This window comes from Heterostelium album (assembly GCF_000004825.1).
Source record: "Heterostelium album PN500 unplaced genomic scaffold PPL_scaffold2, whole genome shotgun sequence".
Lineage (NCBI taxonomy): Eukaryota > Evosea > Eumycetozoa > Acytosteliales > Acytosteliaceae > Heterostelium > Heterostelium album.
In genome coordinates this window covers 1,036,772-1,048,760 of record NW_008805064.1, presented here as the reverse complement: position 1 = coordinate 1,048,760, position 11,989 = coordinate 1,036,772, and the positions used below count along the sequence as shown (strand labels likewise).

The window sequence follows — 11,989 nt, the reverse complement described above, 5'->3', positions numbered from 1 at the left end:
TAAAAATAAAAATTTATTGTTGTTAAATTAAATTTGGTAGTTTATTTTTAAATTGTATTTTAATTTGGTTGAGTTGGCTTGTTTGATAATACTCTATCCAAATTGAATGCAGCACTAATCAAACTGAGATGTGTGAATGCTTGTGGGAAATTACCTAAAGCCTCACCACCTGAACCAATCTCTTCAGAAAATAGACCTAAATGATTGGCATAACCAAGCATTTCGTCAAACATTAGTCTTGCTTTGACCAAGAATTCACGGTGAGTTTTACCTGCTCTTGTAAGGGCTTCGATCATCCAGTAGGTGGCAATGTTAAAAGTACCTTCGGATCCTGTCAATCCATCCTCAGACTCATGAGTGTTGTATCTAAACACCAATGAGTTTGATACCAAACCACCTTCTTCGGGTGGCTTCAAGATCTTTTCGAGTGTCTGAATATTACGTGGATCGTTGGGAGCCATAAAGAATACCAGTGACATGATTAGAGTGGAGGCATCGAGATTGTCAGATCCATAGTATTGCGAGAATGCTCCGGTTTTCTTATTCCAACCCTTCTCTTGAATATCTTCATAGATGGTATCACGTATACGAATCCACTTATCGCGTGTCGCTGGGAATGAACGACGGTCAGCCAGACGCAATCCACGATCGATTGCTACCCAACACATAATCTTTGAGTAAACAAAGTGTTGTCTACCACTTCTAACCTCCCAAATTCCTTCGTCCGTTTCATTCCAGTGATCGCAAACCCAATCGATAAGCTTTCTAAGATGACTCCAAAATTCGTAACTAACCAACGAACCATATTTATTGGAAAGATAAATAGAATCCATAAGTTCACCGAAAATATCCAATTGTTTTTGATTAACTGCATCATTACCAACACGAACTGGTGAACTAATAAATAAATAGTTAATATTTACATATGTCGACTAGATTATTAATTAAATAACATACGATTTCTTATAACCTTCAAGATGATCCAATTCAATTTCTGGGATTCTATCATCTCCGTGAATACTATACATAATCTTCAAAGGCATTTCACCTCTCTTCTCGCACTCACTGTAGTCAGACTGTATGCATCTGTGCTCTAGCCACTCCATGAATCCTTTAGCTTCCTCGGTGAAACCTATTCTAATTAGACCGTACACAGTGAAAGCAGCATCTCTAATCCAAGTGAAACGATAGTCCCAGTTTCTAACACCACCAAGATCCTCTGGGAGTGAGCAAGTTGGAGAAGCAACGATTGCACCGGTCGGAGAGAATGTCAACAGCTTGAGAACCAGTGCAGAACGTTCTACCATCTCACGCCAACGTCCTTTGTAAGTACATTTTTCAAGCCACTTTTGCCAAAAGTCAACAGTCGAACGGAATAGATACTCCTCACGTTGACAACATCCAAGGTGATCACTGAAACTGAAGAGTTCAACATCTTCCTTTGGATCCTTTAACACAAAGATTGCACTGTCATTCTCCTTCAATGTAAACTTGCTGTTGATCTCACCATTCGGCATCAAAGTCATCGGAAAGTGTGAGAGTAACTCGAGTTCAACTCCGTTGGCATTCAACAAGTAACCATGTCTCTTTGCCTTGGCAGTGTGAGGAGTACGAGCGAAATTAAAAGTAGGGAAACATTTCATTTCGAAATCAACTTTACCTCTTATAACCTTTACTTTTCTAACCTATTTAATTGATCAAATTAAGATAAAATATTCTCAGAGATCTCTGTTTTTTGTTTTGATAAAGTTTGATACTTACTGTCCATTCCATTCCTTTACCATTTACAATTGGCATGTAATCAACAATGCTACAGACACCTTCCTTCATGAGAAAACGAGTCTGAAGCACGTTAGTATCGGGCCAGTAGCTTTGCTTGCATTTATAGGCCGACACTAATGGCTTGATACTCCAGTATCCACCCTTGTTGGCATCCAAAATCTTACAGAATATCGCAGGTGAATCGAAATATGGATAACACATAAAGTTCATTTCACCCTGATTGGAGACCAACGCAGTGGTTAACATATTACCAATGACTCCATGACTTTCAATTGCTGGATAATTTTTATCATCCATATTTTATTTTTATTGATTATTTTAATGATTCCGATTGAGTATTATTATTATTATTATTATAATTATTTATTATTATTACTATAAAATTTTAACAATACAATGATATTATTATTTAATTAATAAAATAAAATAAATTAAAATAACAAAATAGACTAGATGTCATGTCATTGAAAAATCATATTTGGAGATATTGTTATTGAATCTATTAATAACAATGTCAATTACATTGAATTGAATTTGATGTAGTAGAAAGTAGGGTGTTCTGTTATTTCATTTTATGTTATGATATTCATATTCATTAATAAACTCTACAAACTATACGACCTATAGGTTGTATATGCTATGCTGCTTGCTCTATATTGGTTGTGTAAATTAGTTTCATTCATGTTTCGGCGGTATCTACAGAGTGTAATGGTGGGATAGATAGATAGCACTGTTGTAGTTTGTAAAAAAAAACAATAGTAAGTAGTTTATTTTACAACAAAAAATAAAATAAATAAAAATAGTAAACAGTAAAATGAATCTGTTGTGACACGCATTTTGTAAAATTGTTTTTGTTTTTTTTTCCTATTCACACACCACCTCTAATTATTTAATTATATATTCTTGAATTGGTTTGTTCAACAAATTTGTAGGGTCAATTGAGTTTCTATAGCATAATTATAAACAAATGTTAAATTAACACAATTTTAATTTTAAAAATAACAATTGTTTTATTAAAATGTTACTTTTTTCGATTCGAGAGTAACAATTACCAAATTTACAAATGATCATTTGATTTGTAAAGAATTACTTTGACTTGACATATTAAAAATAGTCAACTTTTGAAGATTTAATTAATGTCATTTTTCCTTTTCTGCAAAGATTTTCCAAAGAATAATTTTTAAATCACCTTTTTTTTTTTTTTTTTTAAACCACTAACAAACTTTGCAAAGAATCATTCATTTTCAATTATTATATAAATATTAATATGTTGTTATCATGTATTATAACAATAATCTAGAAGAAGAAGAAGAAAAAGTACAAGATTTTTTTAATGTTAATACTAGTTATCAAGATGATCAACTAAGACATGAATATCTTTATCAATCTTATCAAAATACACTTTTAAATGAACAAACAGACAACAACACCAACAACAACACCCCAACTAAAGAGTTAGCGGAACCTGTTGGTGCTGATATCATACATTCATTAGACGACTCAATCGAACAATATATAAAAATCAATGAAACAACTGATGATTCTATATTTAAACATATAAATAATGAAAATGACAAAGAAGAAAATGAAAAATATCAGTATGAACATGAAGATGAGGAGGAAGAAGATGAAGATGAAGATGATAGTTTAATATATAGCAGTAGTAGTAGTAGTGGTGATTATAGTCATAATAATAGTTGTATATATAATAGTAGTATAAATGATAATGATAGTTTTGTAAATAATAATGATAGTAATAATAGTAATAGTAAAAGTGGTGGATCAAGTTCTTCATGCAGTTACAGTATAGATTATGATAGCGATGATTTCCGAGGTATGAACAACAGTATCAATACTCACATGGCAAGTCTTAATGATTTGTATCAGCAGCAACAACAACGAATCAATCAACATCAACAAAGACAAGCACAGAGAATACCGTTCTTCAGAAGTGTATACGGACAGCTGTTCATTGTCATTACACTTGCCATCCTCATGCAACTGCTAAAGACCGATGATTTCAATCATCGACATCACCACCACACCAGCCATCATAATAATTTCCAATCGAATGCCCAATCGAACGACAACTCCATACCGACACAATTTCAACCAAAAGATGACAGACTCCTAAAGATGATCAATCAATATGTATATTTCAACAAACTTGGCGATAGACCAACAACACTTTCCATACTTTACGATATACTTAAACTATCGCCCTATGACTGTGGTGCAAGTATGAGAATTGCTCAATTACTATTAGAAGATGTAAGTTTTGTTATCATTATCATGTTAATTTAACTTGATTTGATTATTTAATACTAGATTAAAATGTTATTAATTTGTTTTTTCAGGATGGTAGAAATATAACAACAGTTAATAAAGCAGAGAGTATGTTTATCAGAGCTTTGGATTGCGAAAGATGGTTAAAAATAGATTACATTACAGAGTTTGTAGATTTTTATTTATCGTTGAATCGATTTCAAGAAGCAGCTGCACTACTGACAAGATCGTCAACTATGTTCCCAGATGACATGAATTTTAAGATTCAACTTCAAAGACTGAGGTCAAAACTAAACTTACAAATTGAACCTTCACCAAATGGATATTGTTTTTCTGGATTAGATTAATAATCATATTATTTATTTATCATAATATTATATCATTTATTATATATTTAACTATAATCACAACAACAAAGACAGACAATCAATTAAACTGGATTGTATCAAAGTTATTTACTCTTATTTATATTGAAAAAACAAATAAATTATTTCAAATATTAATGTGGATACCTCAAATCTTTGGTTTTTTGGAAAAATTAAAGTTTATAAATATATAAATTTTGTTAAGAATATTTTGAATATTTTGTTTGTTTTTAAGCTTGTTGTAATTCACCACCAGCTCCGTTCTCTTGTAGACGTACACCTTTTTCTTTTTGGTCCATGTTTAGAATGTGGACGTATGGGTTGGACTTGGATGCACGGAACAAGAATGCAATGATACTGTAGAAGATGGAGTCGACTACCAAGTTGAAGATGACCACGGTCTTTTGACGAACCCATGACTCGAGGAAGTGCGATACCAACACTGAGACTGGCATCATCAAGAACCAGAAGGTGAAGATTAATCCAAAGTAGAGGAAGAACTTCTTCTTGACGATATCGACTTGCTTGACGTAGGAGTTACGACAGAGTACGATGAACCAGATCATAATGGTGAGGAAGAATGCCAATAAGATATAACCTGGAATGGTGTCGTAGAAGAATGTGTACATCTTACTTGGCATGAAAGTAACGTTTGGAACGAGGTAGATGGCAACTGACATCACAAGGATAACGACAAACATGATTACGTTGATGACACGACTAACGACATTACCATAGAATGGCGAGATGGTCCATCCTTGTCCAACGAGCAAGAGTAACAAGATGAAAAGAGCACGAGCAATCAAATCGAGCGAGGTACCGGCTAAATTGATATCCTTATGTCCGGATTCATAACGTAAGAACATTGCCCAGTAAATTAAGCAAACAAACAGAGCTAAGATCTTAAAGAATAAAACGATGGAGAATAGTTTCATGACTTTGGATTCGAGGTTACGGTGCCATAAAAAGACGATACTGACAATGGAGAAAATTAAAAGTGCGAGGAAGAAGAGGATGAAAGCGATTTCCGATTGTGGAATTCCTTGTTGGTCGGCAGAGATTAAAGAGTTGAAGGAATCACCATCGTTGTTTGCTCTGATCTCATAGTATGGAATATCGATTTGGTAGTGAGATCCGGTGTTTTGGTCACAATTGGCAATTGCGAAATACCACCATCTAGCACGACGTTGATCTACACTCACTGTCTTTCCATTCAATCCAGATACAGAATTAACTTGTGAAGATGCTGCCATAACCTAATTATTATTTTTTACATTTCCAATTAATATAAATTTAAATTTTAAATATTATAGATATTTATTTGTTCATTTTTACTTACACGTTCATGACATGTTAAATCACCTGTTGAAATCTTTCCCCAAACTGTATCTAAATCTGAATATAAAAGTAGTGTTGCATTTGGATTATTTCTGAAATCTACTTTTACATTTACAGTTGCATCGTCTTCAGTGAAACAAAATTTATCAATAAGGTACCAACTATCACTAGATAGTATAGCACCTTTAAAGATTTCTGAATTTCCTAATAGTGAAAATGTCGATATCACTACGAATAAAAAACATAATTTTATATTCATCTTTTAAAAAAAAATTATTTCTTTGTTTATTATATTATGATTGAAAAATTATTATTTAAATAGTAAAAAAGGAAGATTTAATTTCTAAATAAATAATAAAATTTATTGATAAATGAAAAAAGATATTGAAAAGATATATATATATAAATTCAAGATTGAAAATTTATTGACAAAAAAAGTATTTGTAAAAAGAATGATTTGGTTTGTTGTTAATTATTGAAAAAAATGTGTAATAGTGTAAATCAAATATATACAAAACCAACTCTAGTATAGAAAGGTTGGATTGGATTGGATTGGAGAAGGAAAAAAAACTAATCTGTTAGATAACAATAGTGAAAAACAAAAAGGAAATTGAGAGTTAAGGATATATAAAAACAAACAAATAATATTTGTATATGTGATGATGTTGATGTGGATGTTGATTTTGAATTTAATTAATGTTCAGTCTTGAATGTTAATTTATATTGTGTTTCTAAAAACAAAAAAAAGAATAAATTTGTTTTTTCTCTCTATTACACTCAAACTAATTTAATTAAACACAATCAATAAATCATATAAAAAACACACACACAATCAAAAACAAAACAAAAATAAACACACACAAAATAAATTGTGATCACAATCATACAAACTCAATACTTCATTCACACTTACTAATAAAACACACAGAATAAACAAACACATTTATTATTTTTCATTTATTTATACTTTGAGCTCTTAATAATTCCTCCTTTCACGATATCAACTTTGAAATCAACAAGTTCAACAAAGCCAGCCATTCTATATAAACAACAAATCAAACTCTCATTTGAATCCCCTATTTTACATATTTATATTGAAAAACACACACCAAATTAAATCACACACTTGAAAACAATTAACAATTTGATGCACTTATGCCCCCTACAAAAAGCAATTGCTTTAACAAACCCACCTATCAATTAATAATCACATCTTTATGAGATGTAAACAACAAATTAGGTAAATTTTATTATGATTATTCAATATCCGAAAGAATGGATGTTCCTAAATTAAAACCTCAAAAAAGAAATAATTTGATTGATTGACTGGCACTAGTAGTGTCAGTCAAAATGTTTGTTGTAGTTATTCTATTTTAAAAGTAATTTTACCTAAACTATTGACAACTTCTTCTATTTATAGATTTATCTATTCATTCAATAATAAACACTACACTACCAAATAATATTTTTGATCTTGTAAATAATTTAAAACCGCAGTTCCCTATCGTTTAATAATAATAATCTGTGAGATATTACTACGAGATACATGGATCATGAGTAATGTGGTACTTTGAATTTAATCTATATGAAAATTAACAACTTAAAATAGAGTAACTTACATTATGCTTTGGAATAAGAAGTAAACAGTACATTCGAATTTGTTTTAAATAAGATTAAAAATAAGAATTTATATGTATAACTAACAAACTTTATGATTATTATAAAATTGAATCAATTGGTTATTTTGACTTTGGACATTTCAAAGGCAATTGTTTCGATGTCATTATGTAAATTTGTGGTTCTTTAACGACCTGTATAAATGGTGGTGTTCTAAGCAGTTGGAATCTTGTAAATCCACTGATACTACCGGCAACATCGAATCCACTCGTTGCGTTCGGGGCTAATAATAAATCATAATCTGATAATAATACATCTCTTTCTTTCTTTGAATAACTATATTTATATTTTATATTATTAACGTAAAAAAAGTAGTTAGATTTATAAACCATCTTTTATAAAAATATATATCGACACACAAAACTTACTTCCAATTTTGGGAGATCTCACCAAATCTTGAAACACCTGTTATAGCTGCAATATTATCTATATGTACATTCAAAGGTTGTTCTAAACACTCAGAGTGCAGCTGGTGTAGCTGGTTGAATGCTTCACCACCCGGATAGTTTAGTGAGGATGCATGGAAGAAGAACGATGACAACACCAAGTTCGCACCGAAAATACCAATCATACCAATGGAAACCAATTTATAAATAAAACTCTTATTAAACTGTTTGAAACTATAAAGTAATAACCAACAATTGTAAGAAACTTTTATAATGAAAAGCCGGATATTTACATACATTCTTGCAATTGTAATGGCTGAGCCAAGTGAGAATATTGGGAGTGCGTAGAAAATGAATCTAAGCTCTTTGTGTGGGAGGAATGAATAGAGGAATACAAATAGTAAGATCGGGAGGAGATATTCGAGAGCTCTTCGATCGACTAGCATCGAGAGGAATGCCAGAGGTAGCCAGAGAAGAAGTGCGCGTGGCAACGCACTCGAGAAGTACCAGTGGAAAGGAGATACTCCCCATTCATGACTACGATTCTCAACGGTGTTGAATAGCAGTACTTCCATCTCAGGATAGATCGTTCTCTGCCAAAAGTAAGAGTCTATCAACACACTGACGCCAACCGAGAGCAGCGCAGTGACGACACCGACCACCAGGAGATTGGTGAACTTTAGTCGTTTGCCAATCAACATTGACAAGGTAACGGGTCCAGCCAATATTAAGACTTCACTACGAAAGATAAAGATTGCAACGGTGAGAAGTGAGATCGATACCGTCGATCGGTTGTCCAACCAATAGGCATAGGCAAGCACAACCAGCGATAAAGCAAATACATTTGGAAGTGGTCTACTGATGTAGAATAACAAATGAAATTGGGAGATGACCACCAGCGCAAAGCAAACAGCTACTTCCAAACCAAACTTTCTGGCGATCGATCGTTTCAATCTGATGAGAGCGGTGACACCAATGAAACCAAGCACCGCTCTCACCACATAGAGCATACAAAGCTTCGATCCACCAAAATACTCTACAACATACTGAAATGGACTTGATAATACAGAAACAAACAATGCACCAATAAAAGTACGTGGTATGACACCTGGGAATTCTAAATGATCATACTTTTTATATTTTATGTAAATTGTAAATTCATAGAAGATTAGAGATTAGAGATTAACATACATTATTTATATTGAATCTATGAATTAGAATATCATGCATTGCCTGTAGATTGAAACTTTCCTCTACTTTTGTATAGGGACATATATATACATAGATAAACATTAGGAAATAGATAGCTATTTCACTACTACCATCGAGAAGATCTAATAAAGTGCTTGGTTTCTTTATATTTGTTGTTTTGTTTGTTGATCCTCCACTATTACTATCTTTTGAAGTAGTAGTAGTAGATTTCCTACTTCTAACATTTGTACTCATCTTATTACTAAAATTGATATCAGTATAATATATTAATAGATTAATAGATCAATTTTAATTAAACAATCAGATCAATCAGATGACTCAAAATCCAAAAAGAGAATCCTTTTTTTTTTTTTTTTTTCAGTTTAGGTTAATTAAAATAGGACATGTGAAGTTCATTCACACAAAGATTTTTACAATATTTTTGCATTATTATTATCTTATTATTATTTATTATATAATTTTACTTTTGTTGTTATTATAATTTATGTATAGGTTGTATTGTTATTAATTGTAGCAAGTTGATTATTATTTTTTTGTTTTTGGTTTGATTATTTTAGAGCTTGTATGGGTTAGCAGTACTGTTAATACCGTTAAAGATGAATGTGTTATCTAATGGTACATATTGGTGAGTGATCAACTTGATGACCTCTTGTGATGTAACTCCACCCATCAACGATGCAATATTATGTAATTCACAGTGACCATATCTTGCACTAATAATAATGACAATATTTGTTTGGTTTGTTTGTTAGTGATTGATTTGATTTGGTTTGGTTTGATATTTAGATAAACTTACATTTCAGTAATATAATCATCTTTGACCAATGTGGTTGGGATTGATAGATCATTGAGAAGAGAGGTTACACATGATTTCAAAAGTGGAATGTCGGCATCGACTTCCTCATCGTTGAAACCTGGATAACGGTTGTAGATATTGTTGAACTTCTCGACTGCACGCAATACAATATAGAAGACGAGGTTGGAATCTGGTTGTTCCAACTCGGAGATCATGTATGCCGATCTGGCGGTGGCTGGAGTGAACTCGTCGACCAACGATCTGTATCTAACCAAATTCAAGAATCTAACGTTCTTACAGAACTTCTTGATCATCTCTGATGGAATCAAAGTCTTACCGACCGAAGAAACCAATGAATTTACAATCGAAGTGAATTCATCCAAATCTGCACTTGCTTTTTCGTGATAACTAGTTACCAATGAATGAATTAGATTAGTATTGTATCAAACTAAAACAAACAAACAAACAATATAAATAACTACATACATCTTTTGTAAATTAATATAACTGATTGTGTCGGCTGTGATATCTGGGATGGTTCCTTGGAGTGGAAGTACTTGGTGTGTCTCATGGAATTTCTTGAGGGCAGCAACCATCACCCAGTAGTCGTCGGAGGTGGATGACAAGTTGGCTGCCTTTGGATCGTTCATGATGGCAACGATGTCCGATGGCACAGAGTATGGCTGTAAGACCTTCCAGATGCCCTTGACACCCTCTTGGAAGTTCTCCTCGTCTTGGAAGCTGTTGGCATTGGAGATAAAGAACTTCTTGAATGACTCCTTCTCGTCTCTGGTCGATGGCATCTTTCCACCGTTGGAATCGACTTTCCACTTCTTCAACAAATGAACCATCAGTGTAATATATGGAACGTGACCGTGTTGTTGTGAATTCAACGATTTAAGATCCAACTGGTCGGCCATCTCCTCCAACTCCTTGAATGGATTATAGATTCTCAAGTCATCCAATGGTGTATCTGGTTTTGACTCGACAACTAAGTAGATTGATTAGATATTAGCTAGTTAGTTAGTTCCTTAGGCTTCTGTTGTGATAACAACAACAACAACTTACTTTGATGTTCTGGTACAACTAAACGAAGATAACCGATGTAACCATAGGATACAACGACGACTAGTGGGATGTTGTGCTCCCAGAGGTATTGGGAGAGTGTGGTGAGTGCAGCCTCTGGAAGACGATTGGCAATGACCAAATCAAACTCCTTGAAAAAGCTGATCTTCTCGTTGATCAAGTGAACTGGATCCTCTTCGCACGACGAACCTTTGACACGATCGTTCAACTCTCTGAGGAACTCGCAAACCTTCAACGCTCTGGAGAGTCCCAAACAACTCTTATCCAAAAAGAAGTTATTTCCCAAATCTGAAGCACTAACTTTATTTCCATCGACAACAGTGAATCCACCAATACCTACAAAATTGAAGATGATCATCAATTTATACTTTTTAATCAATATTGACACTTACAACTTACTACAATTCAATACTTCACTATACATACCTGGTAATACAAGATTCTTTAGAGTTTCAGTACCAGTGGCGGTACCATTGATCAAACAGATATGTGACTTTTCAAGTCTAGCTTGACCTTCTTCACCCCACAATCTGAGTTGTCTATCATATTTCTCTGTATCAGTCATATTTTTACTCTATCTATCTATCTATCTTATAATTATATCCAATACAACTAACTAAAGAATCTATCTCTATATTTTTATAAAAAGTTTTACCAATATCAAAAAAAAAAAAAAAAAAAAAAAACAAAAAACAAACAAATTAAATTAAAATGAAAATCATTGAAATTAATAAGAAAAAAAATATTTTCCTTTTTTTTAATTTTAGAAAAAAATCAAAACAAACAAATGTTGATTTCAGTTTGAGGGATGATCAATCATATAATAATATATTATTTAATCGAAGAATTGTTGATTAGCCAAAGTAAATAAGATATGATTAAAAAAGGTTGAATTTTAAGATGATGTGAGTCACTTAGTTTAGTTAATTAAAAGACATAAAAAAAACAGAATTGATATGTTATTGTTTGCTATTTTTTATCTTACACTCTTATTTTTATTTTATTTGATTAAATATTTTTTTTCTTTTGTATTGTTTTTTTATTGAAAAGGAAAAAAAAAA

At 32.3% G+C, this 11,989-nt stretch overlaps 4 protein-coding genes across 4 annotated transcripts; 1 reads left to right on the top strand and 3 right to left on the bottom strand.

Moving 5' to 3' along the window:
• Positions 1-59: 59 nt before the first annotated feature.
• On the bottom strand, positions 60-2,079 carry PPL_01733 (glycoside hydrolase family 15 protein; the record flags this gene model as incomplete). The annotated part of the gene is made up of 3 exons (XM_020572736.1): positions 60-897; positions 958-1,685; positions 1,762-2,079. The coding sequence occupies 3 exons, from the start codon at positions 2,077-2,079 to the stop codon at positions 60-62; spliced, it is 1,884 nt and encodes a 627-aa protein (XP_020436853.1).
• Positions 2,080-3,060: 981 nt separating this feature from the next.
• Positions 3,061-4,415, top strand: PPL_01732 (uncharacterized protein; the record flags this gene model as incomplete). Its single annotated transcript, XM_020572735.1, has 2 exons — positions 3,061-4,053; positions 4,140-4,415. 2 exons carry the CDS (start codon positions 3,061-3,063, stop codon positions 4,413-4,415), a joined length of 1,269 nt encoding a protein of 422 aa, XP_020436852.1.
• Positions 4,416-4,663: 248 nt separating this feature from the next.
• On the bottom strand, positions 4,664-9,280 carry alg12 (glycosyltransferase; the record flags this gene model as incomplete). Its single annotated transcript, XM_020572734.1, has 8 exons — positions 4,664-5,689; positions 5,773-6,030; positions 6,894-6,964; positions 7,318-7,352; positions 7,521-7,724; positions 7,817-8,068; positions 8,132-8,964; positions 9,026-9,280. The coding sequence occupies 8 exons, from the start codon at positions 9,278-9,280 to the stop codon at positions 4,664-4,666; spliced, it is 2,934 nt and encodes a 977-aa protein (XP_020436851.1).
• A 319-nt stretch (positions 9,281-9,599) lies between these two features.
• On the bottom strand, positions 9,600-11,493 carry nae1 (NEDD8-activating enzyme E1 regulatory subunit; the record flags this gene model as incomplete). Its single annotated transcript, XM_020572733.1, has 5 exons — positions 9,600-9,759; positions 9,843-10,250; positions 10,329-10,833; positions 10,911-11,264; positions 11,355-11,493. The coding sequence occupies 5 exons, from the start codon at positions 11,491-11,493 to the stop codon at positions 9,600-9,602; spliced, it is 1,566 nt and encodes a 521-aa protein (XP_020436850.1).
• Between the last annotated feature and the right edge of the window lie 496 nt (positions 11,494-11,989).